The sequence below is a fragment of the Pleurodeles waltl genome, chromosome 4_2 (genome assembly GCF_031143425.1).
Source record: "Pleurodeles waltl isolate 20211129_DDA chromosome 4_2, aPleWal1.hap1.20221129, whole genome shotgun sequence".
Lineage (NCBI taxonomy): Eukaryota > Metazoa > Chordata > Amphibia > Caudata > Salamandridae > Pleurodeles > Pleurodeles waltl.
In genome coordinates, this window is record NC_090443.1 from 447,745,067 (window position 1) to 447,768,759 (window position 23,693).

The 23,693-nt window shown below is 47.7% G+C and overlaps 1 protein-coding gene across 1 annotated transcript in view; it reads right to left on the reverse strand.

Annotated features, from left to right (window-relative positions):
• The window catches only part of ATP13A1 (ATPase 13A1), a 381,010-nt gene that overhangs the window by 289,611 nt on the left and 67,706 nt on the right, over positions 1–23,693 (reverse strand). Inside the window, exons 8-11 of the mRNA XM_069231770.1 lie at positions 5,503–5,632; positions 4,191–4,246; positions 3,462–3,588; positions 2,335–2,472 (exon numbers count right to left, since the gene is read on the reverse strand). Coding sequence (XP_069087871.1) covers positions 2,335–2,472; positions 3,462–3,588; positions 4,191–4,246; positions 5,503–5,632 — 451 coding nt within the window. The remainder of the gene's footprint in view (positions 1–2,334; positions 2,473–3,461; positions 3,589–4,190; positions 4,247–5,502; positions 5,633–23,693) is intronic.

Genomic DNA, 23,693 nt, shown 5'->3' on the forward strand with positions numbered 1-23,693 from the left:
CTGCTGCATCCATAGAGGAGCGTATTTGATTGTTGGAGATGTTTTGACCCTCCTCAACAACCTGTTTTGCTCTTTTTTGTAGATCTTTTGGGAGATGTTCAATGAGATGCTGCATCTCATCCCAGTGGGCTCTGTCGTATCGCGCTAGCAGCGCTTGTGAGTTTGCGATGCGCCACTGGTTTGCTGCCTGGACAGCGACCCTCTTCCCGGCTGCATCGAACTTTCTGCTTTCTTTATCTGGGGGAGGTGCATCCCCAGAAGTGTGTGAATTTGCCCGTTTTCTGGCAGCCCCTACCACCACAGAATCTGGTGGCAGCTGAGAGGTGATGAATACAGGGTCCGTAGGAGGCGCCTTATACTTTTTGTCCACTCTAGGCGTTACTGCCCTACTTTTAACTGGCTCCTTGAAGATCTCCTTTGCATGGCGTAGCATGCCTGGGAGCATAGGCAGGCTTTGGTAGGAGCTGTGGGTGGAGGAGAGGGTGTTAAATAAAAAGTCATCCTCTACTTGTTCAGAGTGTAGTTCCACATTATGGAACTGAGCTGCTCTAGCCACCACTTGTGAATAGGCTGTGCTGTCCTCAGGTGGTGATGGCCTAGTTGGGTATGTGTCTGGGCTGTTATCAGACACTGGTGCATCGTACAAGTCCCACGCGTCTTGATCTTGGTCGTCGTGGCTCATGGCGGTGTGAGCTGGCGAATGTGACGGGGTGTAAGTTGGCGAAGCCTGAGTTACAGATGGAGGCGAGGGAGGAGGTGTTACCGTCTTTGCTGTTTGTTGCTGAGGAGCCTCTCGTGCTCCAAACTGAAGTGTTCTCTTTCTATTGACAGGTGGAAGGGTACTGATCTTCCCTGTCCCCTGCTGAATAAAGATACGCTTTTGCGTGTGATCCACTTCAGTGGATTGCAGTTCTTGTTCGAATCTGTGTCTTTTCATTTGTGAAGACATAGAATGTTCTTCAGTATAGGAGCCTGAAACTGGGTCTGTTGGTGCTTTTTTCGGCTCCGAAAACCCTGTTGTTTGTTTTTTCGGCTCCGAGGTAACCTTCCTCCTCTTCTGTGCCGAAAAATCTTGGCCTCTATGGTCTTCGGCACCACTGTCTCGGCGTCGATCCGTGTCGACACCGAACTCTCGGTGTCGATGCTTCTCTTTAGCACTCTCTCGGTCCCGAGGAGGCTGCGTGCCGGTGTCTCGACCGGAGTCTCGACACTGAATGGGCCTTTTTCGGTGCCGATTGTTGGTCACCGTGAATTTGGGTTGAGCCATGGCCGGTTGGCAGTGGCGTCCCCTGGGCCTTTTTGCCTTTTTTTATTTCTGATCTCGACGTCTTACTCACAGTTTTTGTATTGTCGAGTTCGTCGGAGTCTGAATCCTGGATGGAAAAGGATTCCTCCTGTTCCTCTTCTGTCTCGAACTGTCGATGCTCCTTTGGCGTGGACGCCATCTGCAGTCTTCTCGCTCGACGGTCGCGCAGAGTTTTTCGGGACCGGAACGCCCGACAGGCCTCACAGGATTCTTCGCTGTGCTCGGGTGACAGGCACAGGTTACAGACCGAGTGTTGGTCCGTATAGGGATATTTGTTGTGGCATTCAGGGCAGAATCGAAACGGGGTCCGTTCCATCGGCGTTGTTCTCCACGCGGTCGGGCCGACTAGGCCCCGACGGTGTGCCGAAATCTACCCCGAAGGGCACCGAAGCGCTTCGATGTTCAATGCGTCGTCGTATGTGTTTATCTCGAATCGGATCGCAACGATACCGTCGAAAATCTTCCGTTTTCAGCTATCTTTCCGTTCCGAAACTCGGAGCGACAGGAACACGTCCGAACCCGATGGCGGAAAGAAAACAATCGAAGATGGAGTCGACGCCCATGCGCAATGAGCACAGAAGGAGGAGTCACTTGGTCCAGTGACTCGAAAACACTTCTTCGAAGAAAAACAACTTGTAACACTCCGACCCAACACCAGATGGCGAGCTATGCAGACCATGTGTATCTACAGCAACAGATGCCATCGAACTTTGACATTATCCGAGGGACAGACATTACCTCTAAAGTAAATTTACTCATAGTCCTACAACAGCACCCAGCTAAACAGGACTCCCAAACCTCTGTTTGGTGGACAAATAGGGAATTGGTTGTATACGCTAACATTTACACATCTATTCAGGGAGCCCATGGCTGGGTAAATTCTCCCAACAGTTCTAGATTATCAGTTTATTATAGACATTTACTTTAGTTTTTCATCATATTATGCACACTGCATGATTTGTGAATATGCACTGAGTAACTGGAAATCTGCATTGTAGCATCTACATTTCGCTTTTCAGTACACTTACACAATTTTGCCAGGGCAATGAGAGAGGTGTTGACAGCCAAAGACAGCTCAATTGGAAGTTCAGGTGGAACTACCGAAGTCAAGATAAGCGTACACTCCAGAAACAGCTTGTAGCGATTCCGACTGAGGTCCTTGGTGCCTATGAGTAAAGAGACAACAGAACCTTCAGTAATGAACACTCTTTTCAGCCAGAACTTTGATTCAACATCTTAGAAGCAGAACTTCAGGCAAACGATCACACAAAGCATGTTGGAAAAATTTAAATTTTCCAAAATGTTCAAACCATATGTACATTTTCAGGGGTTAACAAAGGAAGTCCCTGTAGAATAGCTCAAATCTGCTTAAACATGTTAAAGAATGGTACTTGTTAAAGTTACTGTCTGTTCCCATTTAACATATGTTAACTTACATCTTCCTTTGCCTTTCATGGGGTGTGACTAAATTTTAAAAGATTTGTTTTTAGATTCCTATTGTACTTCTTCATATTATCCTTCACTTATGCAGATGTCTTACAGCAGTATGCGCTTCTCAACCAATTACACCATCATACATGTAATTCACCATGGTGCTTTGCGCTGTAATTATTACTTTTAATTAATTCTCCTGCATCATACTTGCTCCCTAAATGCCCTCACCTGGGCCAAACAATACTCTTGTTGGCCTCCTGAGACTTAACATTTGTTCCCTTGAGCCCATTTTTCAAGAAGATGTTTTGCCTGTGCAAGTGTCTCAAGTGAAAAATTCAAATTTCTTAAAGAGTAGCAGTTTTACATTTTTCCTATAAGGCAAGTTAATCTATTTTCAAAACAAATTTCCTTAGCAAACATTTTTGGTCAAGTAGTGAAAGAATTCAAATGGGATTTGAAGAGAAATAAGTTCAGTTTTAGGGAACTCATAATAGCTCTCCTTTGATCAATCTTCAGAAGGCTTGGGAAATGTATTTGTGTGAGCCAAACAAAATTTGAAAAAAACTAAGCCAACCATAAAAGATGGCACAAATGAACTCTTCCCACGAACCTAAGTTACCAAGTGCTATACACATACTCTAAATGTATTCTAAGTAAAACACATCAAAAAAGTAAAAACCACTGTCCACTTCCCTATGGGCATAAAGAAATCCATGCATACCTTCAATCCAAACGTAGGCTGCAGCTGCAATTGCAAACACCAACAGGAAAAGGATAAAGATGAAGGTTTCCAAATTATTAGCTGTAACTCTTTTCACACCGAACAGGATGGTGCGCAGTAGTTTACCCTAAAAAACAAAACCACAAAACAATCAGCCCCTATATTAATCTGCATGAAAGGACAGAGCTAAAGCTCAGTTGATTTGCCCTGATCTGCAGATGGTTCTCCTTATGGCGCGACTGAACTATCTCACCACTGGAATCCACTTATACAGAACTTTGACATTTTCCTCATCACAATTTCTTACGTCTCAAACTTTGGAAAAATATGATTAGAATTACTATAAACAGAGGAGAAGCAGTTTTACAAGTAACAAACTTTCTTTCCGTGCTTTAGACAAAAACAATGTTGAAACTGTCCTAGTGGTTATGCTCTTGCTAAAAGAAGCAACATTCAGATTAACACAAGGGTCAAGTAGATTTAACACCTTCTTTTGAAATAATTTAAGATGTACAGGGAATATTTAATAAAATTCCTACCAGCTACTGCCACAGTTCTACCCACAGAGATTTGAACACGAGAGGTTTGCATGTTAACACTGAGCACTACACTAAAAAATAATAATTTGTATATATTTATTTATTTTTGTGAAAATTGTTTCCAAACACCTTGCACAACAACCACTAAAGAAAACACATTTCCAACAGTGATTTATATATTGGGCTGTACCTGAGAAGTATTGAAACCAGTCCTCAAGACATAGGCCACACATCCATTATCAACAGCTATGGAGAAACAGACACGAGAACATTAGAGAAGAAAGACTTCTTAGAGGTCAGATAGATTTCAAGAACATAAGGTCCTGCAAATTCTGGTGTATCCTTAGGGTGCAAATCCTGGCCACAAAAATTCAATCCCCCATCTTTACCACACAACCTTCCTTGAGCTTTTGCTTAAAAAAAAACTTGTACTACTGTGGATTACTTAGGGTGCAATGTTCCCATTTGTGTCACGAGCACCTTTAACAATGTGCGTTGGGTGCAAACAGGGACATTGTGCCTAATTCATATAATGCTCTGGACCTAGCTCATTAGTGAAAGGCAGACTGTTTAAAGCAGTGAATCTGTCTTTCACAGGGCAACCCATATGAGCCTGCTTCACTAAGGTGACAAGAGATGTCCCTGCAAACAGATGCAATGAGTGACAGCATCCGGTTGCAGGGAGACAGAACACTTTCAGTGTGTATCATGGCAGCCTCTTCACCTCTCTGCCCACATCCATAATATGGCACAACCTCATCCATAATATGGTTAAGAGGCAAAGTGTTTCCCTCATTTAAATGGGCTACAGTGCTGGAGATTTATGTTCACCAGCACGGAATGTTTTACAGAAGAAGCTGCACAGGGGTCTGCAGCCCAGCCTAATCTGTTCTACTACAGTGTAGGTGCAGAAAATAGGCACACATGCACTTTGCTCCCCCCCAAGGCATTCCACATTATATAGCGACTGGTGTCCAGAGAAGGAGAATCTTACGGGGAAAGCCGTTACCACATTGAGTGACATATAGCTATCTATCCCAGCATCAGCCAGAGCATAGACAATTTTAGGTGCAGGCATTGCTGAACAAAAAACAAGCATACAGTGTTCCTGTACCTTAGACAGCCCGTCTGGTCTATATGTCGTTGGAGAAGGGGGTTTGAGGGAATAAGGTTTGAAGCCAAAGCACATGTGCAAATCAAAACGAATTTAGAGTAGCTGGAGAGTGATCTTTCTCGGTGCACATCCACTAGGGCAACAACATAGCTTGGGCTCTTCTGCAGCACAGTTGCAACTCAAAATAATGGGCTAAGTACGTGTCCCATTTGAACTACCTTGGGAAATGTTAAATCTGGCTACGAACTGCTTCGCTTCTGACACCACCATATAAGAAGAGCTCGGAACAAGTATGAAACACAAGGTGTATAAACACAGCAGATTGAGTTCTAAACAATGGCCCAATTAATCATTATCATTTAACTCAAAGTGTATAATAAAAACATACGTTTCAGGCCTGAGCTTGCTTTCTGGGGTGGAGTATGCTGCACCACTTTGGTCCCGCCAAATATCAAATGCAGCCTAGAGTCTGCCTGCATGTCCAGTACATGAGTAGGGTCCAAATCCTCAATCGGTTCCTGAAATAAAGCAGCAAAAGGTGCTTAACTGTCAATGAGAAAAAAGAAAAATGCTTACACACTTATTTATTTAAGAAATAACTTAGCAAAGTGATCCTTGCAAATGGGAAGAGAACTGGAAGTGCTTGACCTTAAGTTGAGACAGATCAAGAGTTAAAAACCCATACTCCCAAGCCTTCACCAATAGTGTTATCAAAAACCTGCTCCAAATTCTTTTAAGAAAATTAGTGTTTGAGGGGCGTGGCTTCGGGCGTCAAGATGGCGGTCGCACTCAGAGTGCTCTGGACCCCTCCGTCATCCGCCCATAATTAGCACAGTCCACGGGAGCTGAAAGACACCGATTCGGACACCCCTGTGACCCTGGGTCTCGCGGGGGTAGCGCACGCCGAAAAAAACCAGAGACCCTGCATTCTGTGCCCGCGCGGAGATCGGGCCGATCCCGGGAGGGAAAACAAGATGGCGATCGCGACGCGCCCGGCCGGGCCGAGGCCAGGCCGATAGCTGAGCTGATGACGTGCGTGGCAGGCTGAAAGACCGGAGGGAGTCCCTGGGGGGCCTGGACCGGGCCCCAGCGGCGGATCCCTGTTGCCGGGCGGCCGAGGAGGAGGGCACCAGCTGAGCGGCCCCGCCCTGTGCACTGACCTGCGGGTGCAGGCCGGGAGGCCTGGGACCCCCCCCATCCATCCTGCCTGGCAGCGAGACAGAAGTGAAGCGGCCGGGCGTGGACGAGAAGACCGCCGCCGGTGCTTGTTCCCCCGCGGCCCCCTCCTGGTACGTAATAGGGTCGGGTCTCGACTGGAGGTCGGGCGGGTTCGCCCGGGGGGGACGGAGACGCTACCCGGGGCCCGGGAGTGGAGGAGAGGGGGTCGACGAGTCGGAAGAACCCCCCCTCCCCTGTCATTGCTACGGTGAGGGGGACAGGCGGTGGCCCACCTCCGGATCCCATTCAGATCTCCGTCAAGAGGGGATTGGCCAAGGACCACACCAAGAGCTGGTAGCAGACCAGGTTCCGAGGAGTGGAGACACACACCCTGAAACAGCCTGAACTCCAAGGCCTCGAGTTATGGACAATTGAACCTTGTAGAGACATATCTGAGAAGTGGAGGCCAGCGTGTGGCGAAACGGGGCCCTTTACGGAAACACCAGATCCTGGGTGTGGTGAGGCTTTGAGCCCGGAACTATAGTGAGTCCCATTCGCCTGGGAAGAGGGTGAGAGGAGGGGAGCTACCGGATGGGAGCCAACGATTAGATCTTTCAACGATACCGGCAAAAGATGCTTCCATAGAGCCCAAGAAAGAGTAAATTAGTCCAGACAACGCCCCTGAGACAGTGACACCCCGTCATCCCTGTACGGAGTGACGCAGCGGTACCTTCCCTGGTCCAAGACACCGGAAAACAAATTGAAACCTGGGCTTGAAAACAAATACAGGGAGTGGGACACACCCGGCTCCCGCCCCGGACACCACGATGGGAAAAGACAAGGCAAACAAACAGCCTCCACCCTCCCAACAAAAAATTGATCAGATCACGACGACGGCGGCGGGCCAGCGGGGAAGGGGAGACGCAGCCACCGGTGGCCCGACCCTGGACGGAGTGAGCGCCATTCTCCAAGCTATTCAGTCATCGCAGGTAGCCTTAGAAACCAAAATCGGAGAAGTACGAGTGGATATGGGCCTCATCAGACAAGACCTTAGAAACGCAGTAAACCGAATCACTGAGGTGGAATCCCGAGTTTCCCAGAATGATACTGATTTGTCTGACCTCAAAATCAAAGTGGCCCAACTGCAGACCCGAACCAACGAGCTTCACCGCCGTGCAGAGGATGCTGAAAACCGGGCAAGACGCAACAACCTACGCTTTATCGGCTTCCCCGAGGGTATAGAAGATGACAGGGCCTCCGAGTTCCTAGAGAGATGGATCAAAACGTGGATGCCGGACCAATCCCTCTCGCCCCTGTTCGCAGTTGAACGAGCCCACAGGGCACTCGCACCTCGCCCCCCCCCGGGCGGCCCGAAGCGCCCAATGATCGCACGTTTTTTTAATTTTAAAGATAGAGACAACATCCTTAAAGAAGCGAGGAGGTTGGAATATCTTCAATGGGAAAACCACAAAATCCTAATTTTTCCGGACTACACCAGAGAGGTCCAAACCCGCCGCAGGTCGTATGAGCAAGTTAAGCAAAAACTCAGGGCAATGCAACTTTCATACATGCTCCTCTTCCCTGCTCGCCTCAAAGTTCTCATGGCTGGGAAAGCATACTTCTTCGAATCACCTGAGGAAGCGTGGGACTGGCTGACGGAGGAGGGCGTCGGGGCCCGGAGGGGTCCATCGGGGGCTGCCGGGAAAACCCCTTGTGTCATAACCCCCTCTTCAGAAGGACCTCGGAGGAGCAGGCGACGCACCAGATCTCGAAGAGGTAGACGGAAAGACCTGAACACTCCTGCGGACGGTGAGACGGCCCAAGACTCAGGCTCACAGACTGAGATCACGGTGGACGCTCTTCCGGGGCCTCAGACACCGGCCCTAGTGACAGAAGATGGTCGCCTGAGTCAATCTCCGGTGGTCGGCTGAGAAGTCGTGTGCGGCCCCCTTGTTGGACGCGGGAAGAGACTGGCCGCGCCTGATGTGCTCGGGCAGGCCCCAGTGGGACTGCTGTTGTCGACACCAGAGACCTTTTAAAATATGGTGTTGAATGCTCGTTTTGCGACCGCTAATTGCAACTGATCCGAAAGAAAGGAGGGGTCCACCACTCCACCCCAACGACAGCAATGCTGGCTGTCTGGTTTTGGTTGGGTTTTTGGGCGACAGATGCTTCCGGGGTGGGAGTATGGGGAGGGCGGGAGTTTCGGGGGGGGGGGGGGGGGGGAGTTTGAGTTGGGTTTAAAGGGCTACGAGTTAGTCAGCCTGGTTTGTAACTTTAAGATTTCGCCTAATTGTTTGAAATGGTCGTCCCTGGGTTTACACCCACACATTAAATCTTGCGTAACACCTACACACCTCACGCTTGGCCCTTGATGACCCAAGTCCTTTCCTCGAATGTAAATGGCCTATTGGACAAGATCAAGAGATCAGCAGTATTCCACACTCTCCGTAGATACTCCCCCTCCGTGGTCCTCCTCCAGGAGACCCACATCCTGGGATCCAGATGCCCTATGCTCGCGCGAGGAGGATATGATAGAGTATACCACGCAGGGTTCTCCAGAGGTTCTAGAGGGGTGGCTATCCTACTGCACCGATCTTTACCTATGGTGATCACAGCCACGCAGTCCGACCCACAGGGTAGATTCGTAGTAGTCACGGGGACTCTTCAGGGACACCCGCTAAACCTTGTATGTGCCTACGCCCCTCCAGCGGGGCTTGACACCTTCCTACTTTCGCTCCACCGAGTGACCTCAGGACTTCCCCAAGGGACTACCCTACTGGGGGGCGACTTCAATGCGGTCCTTGATCCAACTCTGGACATATCTGGGGAAATCACCACCAATAGATCTCAGAGGGCTTCTGCCCTAAGCAATTGGGCGGAAAGCCTCGGCCTGTGCGAGGTGTGGCGCACCTGGCACCCCAGAGAGCGCCAGTACACGCACACGTCCGCGGCCCACCAGACGCAATCCAGAATAGACCTTGTGTTTATGCCCGCTCTGGACTTCTTAAACATCACCGGGGCAGAGATTCTCCCCCGAGGGGTCTCGGACCATGCGCCGATAAGTATCCGACTAGGCGGAGTAGACCCCACCAAACGGCCTATGTGGCGCCTGAACGCTTGGCACCTGCAGGATAAAGATTACATGCAGGAGCTCAGGAATCACCTCAGTCAATATTCTGAACTCAACGTAGGTTCGGTTCAATCCCCAGGAATAAAATGGGCCGCTTGTAAGGCTACTCTTAGAGGGCACGCCAAACACATTCTTCGGTCCCGTGAGCGGGACCAGAACTCCCAGATCTCTGTAATGGAAACCGAGGCTCTAAGACTGGAACGCCAGCATGTAAACTCGGCCTCGGCCTCTACCATGAGGCGACTGACTAGGGTGAGAGAGGATATCAAGCATATGATGCTGGAGTCGGCCAAACACATGTGGAGAGCCTCAGCAGCCCGAATATATGGATGGGGGGATAAAAACCGGAAACTGCTGCACTGGCTAGCCACCCGCCCCATGGCTGGCAGAATTATACCCGAGATCCTAGAGGACTCGGGCTCCCTTGTTAAAACATCTGCAGAAATTGCACAGAGCTTCGCCTCCTACTATATGCGTCTATATGCCAAGCACCCACGCCCCCCCATTGAGAGAGAGAGACCCCACTACTAAACGATATTACCCTTCCAAGGGTGTCCCCAGAGGCGAGAAATAGAATGGAGGAGGCCATTACCCTTGCTGAGATTGGCAGTGCAATATCTAGCCTGGCAACGGGCAAAACCCCAGGCCCGGACGGCTTCCCAGCAGAACTATATAGTAAATGCAGGGACATCCTGGGTCCCCACCTACTTAATATGTACCACGAAGCTGAAAACCAAGGCCGCTTCCCCACTGAGATTGACCAAGCGACAATAGTGGTGATCCCCAAAACCCAGCCCCCTTCACGACACTGCTCAGCGTACCGGCCCATCTCGCTCCTAAATGTCGAAATTAAGGTACTCTCCTCGATCCTTGCCTCCAGACTAAAGGAGGTAATGCCCACTCTGGTTCACCCTGACCAATGTGGCTTCATGCCTACCCGTAGTACCAGGCACTGCATCAGGCGGTTACATCTGGCTTTGGCTCACCGCCAAACTCTGTCACACAAATACTTGGCACTAATTCTACTTGATTTTGAAAAGGCCTTTGATACGGTGGATTGGTCTTACCTCGAACAGGTCCTGCATAAAAATGGGGTCGGACCGAAATTCAGATGACTAGTGAAACTCCTATACTCTAATCCGACTGCCCGAGTCCGGGTGAACGGAGTAGTCTCCGACCCGTTCCCCATTGGCCGTGGAACGCGACAAGGATGCCCGCTATCCCCTCTACTTTTTGCGCTAGTAATAGAACCCTTGGCGATACTACTGAGAAACGACCCATTGATTGAGGGCTGGCACTGGCCCATCGGTTCGGAAGACCGAGTGGCATTATACGCAGACGATGTTCTTCTGTATATCTCCAACCCACCCAAAAGCGGTCCGCGCGTCCTAGAAATCCTGAGACTTTTCGCAGAAGCCTCAGGATTGATCCTGAACCCAGCCAAGTCCCTGCTAGTCCCCCTACACCGCTCTCGCGACTGTATAGACTGGCACCGAAACATCCCAGTTCGGAGAAACAGCTTCAAATACCTAGGAATACACATCTCACTTCTTCCCGAGTTAGCATGGGAATTTAATATCACGCCACTAACAAAGAAAATCAAGCTCGACCTCCTGCGCTGGAAGGTGCTTCCCCTGAATCTACTTGGCAGAATAGCGCTGTACAAGATGATGATCCTCCCCAGGCTCCTATACCTCCTACAGAACTTCCCACTTCCCGTCCCCAGGAAATGGTTCAGAGAGATGGATTCCTTAGCGCGCCAATTCATATGGGGCGGAACTCGCGCACGATTGTCACTTAAAACATGTCAGAGAGACATATACGAGGGGGGCTGAGGCATGTCTAATATCCAATACTACTATCTAGCGATGCACACACTTGTAATTAATGACTGGGTGGTAGGTGGTTGGTCAGACCCCGCATACAAACTAGAACTACAAACAATGGGCTACCCACAGATCTTCGGCACCCTTTATGGGAATCCGATCCCTCGAGATACCCCAGAGGTAACCAAAGTGGTGCTACAGGGATGGCGGACAGCTCAGAAAGTGACGGGGTGGTGGGGACCCCTTACCCAACAGACCCCGCTATGGCACGGGAGGCAGTTGGAACATGTGGCAGGCCTAGAGGGCCTTCAGACCTGGGACAACATAGGTATCTCCACTCTGGGTGATATCTGGGAAGGGTCACATATGCGGTCCTTTCAGGACCTCCAGAAACAATACGCCTTGAACAAGACACAGTTCTACCGATACCTTCAGTTGCGCCATGCCCTACTAGTCCACATACACACTGGAGACATCATCCCCGAGCATAGCCCCATGGAAGCCAAAGCTCTGATGGGAAACCTGGGCAGAGGAGGGGTTTCCCAGATATATCGCACCCTAACTACCGTCGCGGCGGGCCCCCTGGGAGGACTTCGCAGGAGGTGGGAGGATTGGGTGGGTCCCATGGAGGACACGGATTGGACAGAAGCACTGATGGCCCCGCGCTCTCTTACAATGGCCACTCGCCTCCGGTTAATACAAACCTACTTTCTGCATGACGCGTATCTCACGCCCGACAAACTACACAGAGCGGGCCTCCGCTCCTCGGCGGAATGCACACGTTGTGGGAGCCCCACAGCTGACTTCTTCCACATGGTATGGGCATGCCCGATAATAGCGGCCTACTGGGGTGCGGTTGTGCAGGAGATTTCTGGGGTCTTACAAGAGGAGGTGGAGAGGTTGCCAGTGCCCCTCCTCCTGGGGGTCATGGGTGACACTGGGCTGCGAAGATCAGACCGGACCTTTTTGGGGATGGCATGCCTGGTGGCCAAGAGGGATATAATGACAGAGTGGAAGGCAAAGAATGCGCCGACACTGATTAAATGGAGACGGGGGTGGATTGGTGTGCGCAGCGTGAGAAACTTATATATGAGGCCAGAGGTTGTTTGAATAAACATAACAAGATATGGGGGAGGTGGGAGGGCACGCAGGCTTTTAGGTTTTAGGATTGTATATGGTATGTTTCAACAAAGTGTGGGGGGGACCTAGGATTCGACCATCATTGTTTAAATGCCCGTTGGCATCATGTTGATTTGTATTTATTACTGTTTTCGTGCAAAATCAATAAAAAGTTCTTTATCAAAAAAAAAAAAGAAAATTAGTGTTTTTGTAAGGTTAGCCCCATGTTGTTGAACTGATTCTTCTGTTTTTTCGACTCTGAATGCACCGAGGACTGCTAACCAGACCTCAGTGCCCTGACCCTAAAACACGTATGCTACACTGGCTATACCCAATCGGCGCAGGCTAACATACCTCAAAGTCCCTCGTATATGGTACCCAGAAGTCATCCCAGGAACAGCAGAACTGGATTTGCCACCATGGGTGTGACAAAGGTAAAACGAGTTTCCCACTCCACCACTGCAGAGTGATAGAGCAGTTTTGAAACTGCTAGCCCGACTTTGCCATTGAAACCAATGGAAAAGTCAAACCTCCCCAGTAATAAGTGTAGGTCACTCTTTTGAAGGTCAAAAGAGCCCTAAGGCAGGGTGCAGCATATTTCATGGACAGAACAAGTATTTTATATGTGCTGGCAGTAAAAATGTGAAACTGTTTTTACTATGGAAAGACTTGGTCCCTGATTTCTGAGTCCAGGGCTATATGCAGACTCCTAAGTGGTGCTAACAACTGAACAATGAGACCAAAGTTGATACTCTAAGGCACCAAACAACTTGTTACATTAAGCCTGACTTGATTCTCAAGTCGACATTATTGTAACAAGTAAAAGTGTTCAAAGTTTTTTTTTTTTTTTTTTTAAATACAAGCTTAGGACCGTCGGATAACGGTCATGATGAAAAACAGAAAAACCTCACCCTCCCACCTCAACATGCTCTACCACAATATACAAATGGACACCATGGTAAATCAGTGAAATGGCCTTGTGTAATATCCAGTTCTATGAAGCGCTCCCTTGCCAACTTACATAGTGGTAGCATTACCATTTTCAGACCCCTATGCTTGCATCTCAACCACACCACCATCTTAACCACCCAAAAACTGACCAAGGCAGGGGTTTGGGGCTCCAGACACTCAGACAGCATTGCCTCCCAGGCCTGCATGTCATCCCCTAGCTTGTTATCCCCGCTTGTCTTTCACATATGACTCTCCTCAGTCAATGCCCATTCAGCCCTATCTCATAGCAAGTCAGTCACTTTCCGGGCCATAGGAGACAACTACCTGATGGCAATCCTCTGCTGAGTTAGTACCAGACCCAAAAGGACAAGAGGCACGGTCAACCTCCCAGGGGACCGACCACCCAAAGTGTCCAATATTGTCTGCCAGAATGTAGCTAGTTCAGGACACCCCCAGAGCATATGTATGAAACCCAGCCCCCATTATTAAGAGCTCCGACAAGGGAACTTCACCACGAGTACTCTGCAGCAACCTCTGCTCCCAGTTCTCCCCTTCATCGAAACAATGGACCACATGCTGTAATTAATCAGCTAGGTAATGTAGGTCCAGGCAGGGCAGTTCAAGTCCTCCCTTCTTCCAGGGGTGTTAAGTGCAGCCAGGATAACCCTCTTCCTCCCTGAGGCTCACTGCAGCTCAACAATCAGTTTTCCCAATTCTATGAAATACTTCTTAGGAATGTCAAACATGGTTCCCTGAAAGACATTCAGGCAGCGCAGCAGTACAATCATTTTCATCAATGCCAATTTGCCCATCAGGGACACGGAGTGTATTATAGAGCTTTGCTATAGACTTTAGCCACTACAGCACCCATTCAATTTTGAAAGGCTCAAACCTCTCCACCTTCTGTGCAATCCTGATCCAGTGAAATTGGACACTAGATACCTCCTAGGGGAGGTCCAAATGCAGCAGACCCTGCATCTGTCTCCCACCCAGGTCCCCCCAAAAAGGGAACAACTTCAATTTGTTACAGTTAATACTCAACCCTTCCATTTCATTGAACTCTGGAAAGAAAACCAGAAAAATAGGTACAGAGTACATTGATTGGTGCAGATATATTACGGCATCGCATATAAGGAGACCAAGTGTGGTCTCGCCAAGTGGAATGCCTCCATCTCCCTCCATCCCCCAAAATCACGGAGTACAGTTGATACACCAATGGCTCTATTGCTAACCCAAAGAGTAGGGGTGGCATGGGGCAGCCCTGCCTGGTACCATGGTAGAAGGAGAAGCAGGGCAACACTGTCCCACCCCCTGATACTCGCACCACCAGGGTTCTATATAATAACTGCACCCATTTTATGTAGCACTCCCCAATGCCCACCTTCTGCAAGGCCCACCATAGCAAATCCCACAACAGGGAGTCAAACACTTGTTCTACGTCAAGCAGCACTGAACCGTTATGATCATCATTGAATCCAGGGGTGTGCAAGACTAACTACAGCTTCCGCAGGTTGCACAAGGTGTTCTTATGGGGGATGAAGCCACACTGGTACTCATGCACTTGTTGTGTAAAGAGTTCTAGTAACCTGGATACAAGGATCTTGTGAAGGAACTTTACATCTACATTTAGCATCAAGAAGGTGTGATACAAGATCACCTCCTTAGCATGCTTGGCTGGTTTCTGCAACATAACAATGAGCGGTTCCCGTATAGATTCTGGTAACCATCCTTTCTCATAAGCCTCATTGTACACTAACAGGCGGTCTGCAAAAATGCTAGCCTGCGTTGGTTTGATTCAACTGGAAGTCTGTGACCCCCCCTCAGCCTTTAGACATCTTTAAAGCCTGGATCGTAGCCATAATTTTCTCCCTAAACAGCCTTTACCATCTCTCAAAAGAAACCATCTGTAATCCTTCAAGATGAGTGTCCTCTGCTGCGGCCCCTGAACGTTCCAGACCCCTACCACAGGGGGACTTCGGGTCTCACAGTGGATAACTGTGGCAAGCATTCTGCTAGACTTATCCCCCTCAACAAGGAGGCACAGTCTACAGCTGTTGCAGACAAATCTATCAAAGCAGTCACATCTCCAACAAGATCTGCCTATACTTTTTCCACTCAATCAGGCACTGCAGCTGTGCAGTTGCACTCTCCTCGAGGACCCTTAGCCAATTCTTCAGGATATGTAGCAACTGGGAAAACTGCTGTTTCTCACCATATATCACCTTCGTACACTCCCCTCTGCAGAACCTCCTTCATGGTGTCCCATTCCATGGCCCTCGCATCTACACTTCCCCAATTCTCTTCAAAATAGTGATCTAGAACCTCAGCAACCACTTGCGTGAAGGCAGGGTCCACTAATGCCTCAACCTCAGTGTTGGAACCCTGGGCCCCCCCTTTCCCACCGGAGAGGAGATCAATAAGGGGGAGTGATCAGACAGATACTGCGCCAAAAAGGAACCCTCCACCACATTTTAAGGCGTGATAGCTTTTGTCACTTTGTTGTCTTCAATCTCCTGTGCCCTTAATGGTTACACAAGGAGCTAAAGACCAAGACAGCTTTCTGCCTTTCTAGAGAGACACACTAATGACTCGTAGGAAGGGACACATTAGGGGCCTTCACTGGAAAGCTGTTACCTCCATCCTGTAGGTTAAGCCACATGGGTGTTTGCCCAAAAGGCAAACTTCAAAGCTGATGGTGCTGTTAAAGAGCAAATGTCGAACACTTGGGAGAGGAGCAACCCCAATGTTTAGGTAGACTAGCTGGCAGCTGGGAAGAGGAGAAGAAACCTGTTGTCAAACTGTTTTTTCAGGGGGGCATGTAGCCCCTTTGGTAGCCACGCCTACGGGATGGGCTAGGGAGCTCTGGATGCCGAGAGAGGCATTCTGCCATGCTGGTAATTGACCGAAAGCTGCATCTTGGGATTCCCAGGAAGTGATCATCAGGAGGGCGGCAACCTGAGACCATTGGCTATCAATCCCATGCTAACCAGAGGGCATTTTTGAGCATAAATATGACTCAGAGAACTTCGATATTGACTGGACTGGAAGAAGGACCAAAGAAGGACTGCCCCGCTGCACCACTGAACCTGCAAAAAGAGGCTGCACTGATGTGAACTGCACCTGCTCAGCCTGATGGTTAGCAAAGAGGAACTGTGCCTGCTGTGTCCTGCTTGTGGAGATCTCGCCTCTAGAGCCCAGCTAAAGCAAAGAGACTCCAAGCGTCAGATAGCTGAGCACCATTCACAGCACAGGGTCTACGAATTTTCCTGATAATGACCAAACATTCCGCAGGCAATCCGCAGTAACCAAACTATGATTTCAGGAACCAGATTGCAAGGTTGAGTGACTTGGGGTCTGGATATCATTTAGTCCTTGATTGTGAGTGAGAATGTTCGGCCTGGTACAAAGCTTCTTGTGGGGAAATACTGAGAGGTCCAGAAGTGTGGTGAACCATGGCTGACACGCCAAGTGGGAACTTGAAGGATCATGGTGAGAGATGTCGGTCTGATCCTGCAAACCAGAAATGGAATGAGAGGGAGTGGTGGAAAAGCACAAGCAAATATGCCTGACCAGTTTATCCACAGAGTGCTGACCTTAGATAGAGGGTGTGCGTACCTGGAGGCGAAGCTTGGGCAATGTGTTTCCTGCTGTGGCGAAAAGGTCCATCTGAGGAGTTCCCCACTTTTGAAGGACTTGTGGGTGGAATTCCCAATCATGGACTTATTGCAGGTCTGCAAAGTTGTTGCCCATTCCTGGGAGATACTCTGCCACTATGTGAAAGTGGTGGTGGAGAGCCCATTTTCATATTGTCAGAGAGTTGTGACAATTGGGACGCTTTGTGTCCCCCCTTGTTTCTGTAGGTAATACATGGATGTCATGTTGTCCGTGCAGACTAAGAGAACCTTGGAAGAGAAGTGATGAAGAAATGCTTTCAGGGCTAAAAATCCTGCCTGAAGCTCGTGGTGATTGATATGTAGGAATTGGCGCTTGAAATCCCAAGGGCCCTGTACTGTGAGCTCCTGAAGGTGTGCGCCCCAACCAGTCAGCGATGTGAGTATGGCGGTCTAACAACACTAGATCTTCCAAGTGACGCTCTGACTGAGACCACTGACGAGACAAACATTGCTGTAGGGAACGCATGTGTAGTCTGGCATGGGGAACAATGGCAATACAGAAGGCCATCATTCCTAGCAGGTGCATGACAGTCCTGATTGTATGTACAATTCTCCTGAAACTGGGGGAGAAGAGACTGAAAACTGTGAACACGAGCCAGGTTGGGGTATGCTAGCCCCAACTATGCATTGAGACTAGCTCCTAAATAGGGCTGTATCTGAAGAGGTTGGAGACGGGATTTGACAAAGCGGTTTGTGAATCCCAGTGTGTGAAGTAGGTCCGCTGTCATCTGAGTGTGGTATTGGCACTGTGGTAGTGTGCTGACTTTGATGAGCCAGTTGTCTAGGTAAGGGAACCCATGTATGTTTTGTCTTCTGAGGTGTGCAGTGATTACTGCTAAGCACTTTGTAAAGACTCAGGGAGCAGTTGTGACTCTGAAAGGCAGGACTTTGAACGGGTAATGTTTGCGTGCTACCACAAATCTTAGGTATTTTCGGTGTGCAGGGTGGATGGGAATATGGAAGTAGGTGTCCTTTAGCTCCAGGGCCGATAAAGTTGCCTTACTGTAGAAGTGGAATAATGTCTTCAAGGGTAACCATAAGCAAGTGTTCTGCTAGAATGTAGTGGTTTAATGGTCTGATGTCCAGAACAGGCCTGAGAGAGCCAGAGTTTTTGGAAATTAGGAAGTACAGGGAGTTTACTCCTGATCCCTGGTGTTGTAAGGGAACAGGCTTGATGGCCCCTTTGAGAAGAAGGGATTTAACCTCTTGCTTGACAAGGGCGAGGTGCTTGTGAGATTGTCTAACAGCGAGGGGGGAATGTTTGGAGGAGTGGTAATGTGCTCAAGACAATAACCATGTTGGATAATGGAAAGGACCCATTGGTCTGTGGTGATGTTGACCCATTTGGGATGAACATTTTCAAGTCGTCCCCCTACAGGAGTGGAGTGGACAGTGGGGAGAAGACAGAGGTAGTCACTGCTTTGGAGTGGAAGTAGAGCCTTGGGAGGCAGTGCTCTTACCTCTGCCCTCATTAATGCCTCTGTAGGACCCTCATAAGAAATCCACAGAATAGGAGGGGAAGGCTGTCTGGGATGTGGATCTGTAACTCCTCTGAAGGCAGAGTGACGAAATGTGCTCCTTTGTGTAGGGGACTAGAATACCCATGGGTTTAGCAGTGTTTGTCATTTTTTTTTTTTTTAAGCTTCTCAAGGGTAGAATCCACTTAAGGGCTGAAAAGATGCTCTTTATCAAAGGGCATGTTAAGCACAGCTTGCTGGCCCATTGATTTGAAACGTGAGCATCGAAGCTACACATGCTTCCTCATCAAGGTATTGGGGTTAATGACACATGCAGCTGTATCTGAAGCATCTAGGGCACAGCATATGGACTTATAAGTAATGGTTTGCCCGTCAGCAACAATTTGCTGCCGTCTGTTGCGGTGCTCTTCTGGAAGAAACTGGAGGAACTCCTCCATTTCATCCCAGTGAGCCCAGCCGCACCTGGCTAGTAAGGCTTCTGAATTGGCGATGTGCCAATGGTTAGCTGCCTGTGCAGCCACCCTTTTGCTGGCAGCATCAAACTTCTTACTCTCCTTGTTAGGAGGAAAGTCCCCTGTGGCCCTGCTATTGGCACGTTTTCATGCAGTGGTGGCTTCTATAGAGTCTGGAGGGACCTGTGACCTAATATATACCGGATGGAGCAGGCTTATATATTTTTTATCTATTCTAGGGGTGATAACCCTAGAGCGGATGGGTTCTCTAAAAAATTTCTTCTGTGTGACGAAGCATGCCAGGGAGCCTAGGGAGAAACTTGATATCCCTATGGGTAGATGTAAGGGTATCGAACAGGACGTCCTGTCCAATGGGGTCCCTATGCAACTCTACATTGTAGAAGGCGGCAGCCCTTGTCACTACCTGCTGGTAGGATGTACTATCCTCTGGTGACGAGGGATGTGCGGGGTACAAATCTGGGTCATTGCTCAATATGGGGTCAGGGTCATGTGTCCCATGGATCCAGGTCTGGCTGTGTCCCACCCAAACCTTCCCCAGTATACATATGGGATCTCTGAGGTATAAAATCTCCTGCAGTGGGTGAGGAAGGTGAATGATGTGGGGAGGGAAGTGGAGGAGAAGGTGGGGAGGTGGAGAAGATGGATCAAGAGGCAGAGGAGGCGGTGGAGAACGCTTGTGAGGTGTGCTTGTAGCCTTTTCCTTGGCAGCCTTCCTTGGAGGTGGCGAAGCGTCCAAAGCCTCTTGGAAAACAAATCCTCTTCAGAAGTACAGGGGAGAAGCAGTCATGCACCCTGTACCCTCAGGGATATGGAGGAGGTGCTGACGAACGTCCATAGTCTCAAAAATGGGTTCCACAGGTGAAGGCATAGTGGAAGACTGGCTAGATTCTTTCTGCTCCAATGTTCTTGGTTCTGTTGTTTTCAGCACCAAACTTTTCAGACAGTGCGTGCTGATCGGCACTAAAGCAGTGGTGGTAGCTGACTGGCTCCAAGCCAGTAGTACTCTGAGCCAAAGTTCGGACGGAGACGGCAACAGTGTCTTGGGCGAAGGTGCTGGCTCAAGCCGAAGACGTTTTGATTTTGGCTACTTTTGGAGCCGAGCTGGAGGGCGGGGAGCAGAAATATTTTTGGGGATCCAGTCATGGCCTGATGGCGGTCCGCACCTCTGCAAGCAGCTTTTTAATAGTCTTAGAGTGAGCAGGCGTGGCCACGGTACTCATGGGTTGTGCGGATGCTATCTTGCAGCTTTGATATCCAACTGTGTATCAGAGTCCTAGATCGAAAAAGGCCTCCTCTTTTTCTGGCTCCTCCTGGGAGTGTTTTCCCCCCCAAAGATGTCCATGGTGTTGTCCAGAGTCTTGTGTGCCATCTCCAACAGACGAGCTTGCCAGTCTTGAAGGGTCTTTGTTGACCGGAAGGATTTGCAGGTGTGGCAGATAGCTTCCTGGCAATCAGGGAGAGGCACAGGTTACATACCAGATGTTGGTTGGTGTTGGGAAATTTTGCGTGGCAGAGGACAGAAACAAAAATGGCGTTTGTTCGATCAGATCAGCATATTGGTCAGTGCTGCGTGGTGAGGTATGCCCAAAACAGGCAAGGACACACCAGAGAGCACGCAGTCGGTGCCAGTGCGTGGAGACAAGCGTGATGATGGAAAAAGACGATTGACAAACAATACCATCAATAAAGAGAAGAAGGGAAGAAAGATTTTGAAGTGGAGCAAGTCAAAAAGACACACACAGACACACACACACACGAATCAGAAGGTGGAGAGAAAACATTCACACAAAGCACTCTATCTTGTGCAGTATCATAGAGAAGGAGTCACTTAATCTCTTGACTCGAAAGCGCTTCTTCTAAGAAAAACAACTTGCAAAACTCTGGACCCAACACTAGATGGCACAAGTATGCCAAGCATGTATATCTACAGCCACACGTGCCATTGAACATGGAGTTATTACAAAGGGAAGGATTTGGCTGTGAAGACCATACCAAGTGACCAGTAGCGGTTGGACTTCTACCCTCCCTGAGAGGACTTTGTGGGATGTTGACCCTGTGACCAGGATTAACTCATCCAATTTGTGGACCAATTAGATGCCACAGGAAGACCCCCGTTAACTGCATCTCATCCCAGCATCCTTGAGCATCTTCAGCTTCCTTCATACTTTGCATCAGGAACGGTCTATTGCGAAGGGCAAAAGTGCCTGGAACTTACTGAGGACTGCTGCACCTGACGATTAACTGTTTCTGAGGACCTTGCTGGCCCTCCTGACTGACTCACTACTGGAGATGGCCACCTAAAGTGTTTAAGTGATCGCAATAGAGCTTCAACCTCTTTGTGAAAAAGTGTTCTAATCATGAAATTTGTTGAGTTTGGCACAATTCCCTTCCCAGAAACAAAGCACCACATTTAAAAAGCAGTCTAAGCTAAGAGCTTGCTTTAATCTTTTGTACTAATTTAACCCTCTTATTCCTGCGCCCACCTATGGATGGGTGGAGAACCATTTAAAATTATTTCTATTATACACGTAAGTAAACAATTGTAATTGATTTTTTTTCCAAATAAAAAATAGTTCATAACAAGTACATTTGTCATATAGCACAATTACTATCAACCACTCTTCACCTCTCTATTCATACCAGACACACTTATATAGCGCATAAATCCCATATGCTGGTTTTGTATTCATCTGATATCTTCTTACTATTCTTAATGAGTATACTCAAGGCTGTTTTCTTAGCTCTGTGCCCTCCCGGACTACTGTGTTTCAGCCCAAATGGACACTGACTCCAAATATATCATTATATCAACAATAAGTTTAGGGATATTTCATTTAAGAATGCTAGGCCCTTGAACACCATAGGTACACTCCTCACTCTATATTTAACAATGTGTCTAGAGTAGGATCCTCTTTAGGGGCTCTGGGCAAACGACTTGGTGTATTTGTAGTCTCCAAGTGGAGGTATTTGCCATTTAGGAACTCTTTCTTAGTAAGCAGCTTCTTCAATCTACATACTATGAAAGTAAAAATGTTCACCATTGACCACTGACCATTCACCATTCACCATTAAAAACATCCTTGCAATTTTTCCCATGCACGAATGACAACAAGAAAGGTAAAAAATATGGGAAGGAGAACACTGCATGAGTATTAAAAGCAAACAAGCAATTGAAAAATTACGTCAAATGTACTAGAAAAAGGCCATAATGAAAATGAGTTGGTGTGCAGTCTGAAAAAACGTTTCAAATCCTACTGACCAAGAATGAGTCAGTAAGATATTTCAGAAAGAACAGTGATGGATTTTCAGGTTCCGAACACATGCTCTTAATGATGAGGTCTAGGATGACTTTTCAATTTATTTATAAATAAGGCTCCCAGTTTTCCGTTTTTTACTGATTTTTGCACATAAATACAGAAAGAAAATGTTTCCTGTCTGCATTTATTTTTAAAAGGGGAAAAATACAGAAAATTGTGCTTCTTGTGAGTGACTTTCCATGCTGTATTCGTGAATTCCAAGACAACAGTGGAGCAGATAGCATGGGGAGTTTAAAAAAAAGTTCAGATTTTCATAAATACAGGCATAGGTTAACCTATATTTGTAATACAATGCTGATATTTACCTGTGGGTGTAGTGATTTGGTTTATTTGGCTGCTTAATTTTCTAAAACGTAGCATGCGAAGTATGAGTACATTTATCAGTTAAATGTGGAAATATAACATTTTACAACTTCATTAATATTCAAAATGCTAAATAGAAATGGATAAATACAAATAAGGAGGCCAAAAAATAAATATGGATAAATACAGACGGAAATGTTAAAAATACCATAAAACCGGGAGCCTTATTTATAAATAACTTTATTCCTGACAATGACCAATAATGACCACTATTATGCCTAAAAATGTTTTCAAACAAACCCATATCGGCATGGAACCAAAAGAAAAATAGAAGCGCCTCAGAAGGCCACTATTGAAACGGGTCTTAGTGATCAATATAAGTGGGCCAACATGAATTGCAGAGTGCAATTAGATCCATCAAAGCGATTTTATTAAGTGATGCACTTAATTACTACATTAGCAACACTTTCTAAAAGATACTGCATAACAAAGAAAAACAACTTGTAACACTCCGAGCCCAACACTAGATGGCGGGATGTGCACAGCATGTGTATTTGCAGCTACACATGCCATCGAACATATATATACACACACAAACAGATATAACACCACTGACTTTATATTATTATGTGTGCACGTATAAGACCTTACATTCAAGTACTTCCTTTACCTGCGTGCCTATAATGGATGGTCTCGTTTAGAAATACGTGTAATGCATATAGGTCTTTGAATTCAATGAGAATTGTACCCAGGAACTCATAAATAAGTTGTTTCTCTATTCTTCGTTCATAAAGTGACATACAAGATATGGCCTTTCCTCAGTAGCCAATCTTGAAAATAAAGAGCGGTCTAGTTGTCAAACGGGTCTTACATTTATTATGATTGTGCCCTGACTGCGCATGCAAAGACACTTGACAAGATGGTTTTACTGTAATAAACTTTCTAGTTAGGAATGGCCTGCAGTAAGACTTCCACATCATCAAATCAGGTACGCTGCCATGTAAAAAGGAGAAGGTAAACTTTACTGTTTTCAGCATAAGCCACAACAATATAATGCATTTAAATAGTACAGAAGCCCCCGACCAGTAGCAAAATACATAACCTTTAACAATTAAACCTCTAAAAAGCCTTGGGTAATCATACAAAA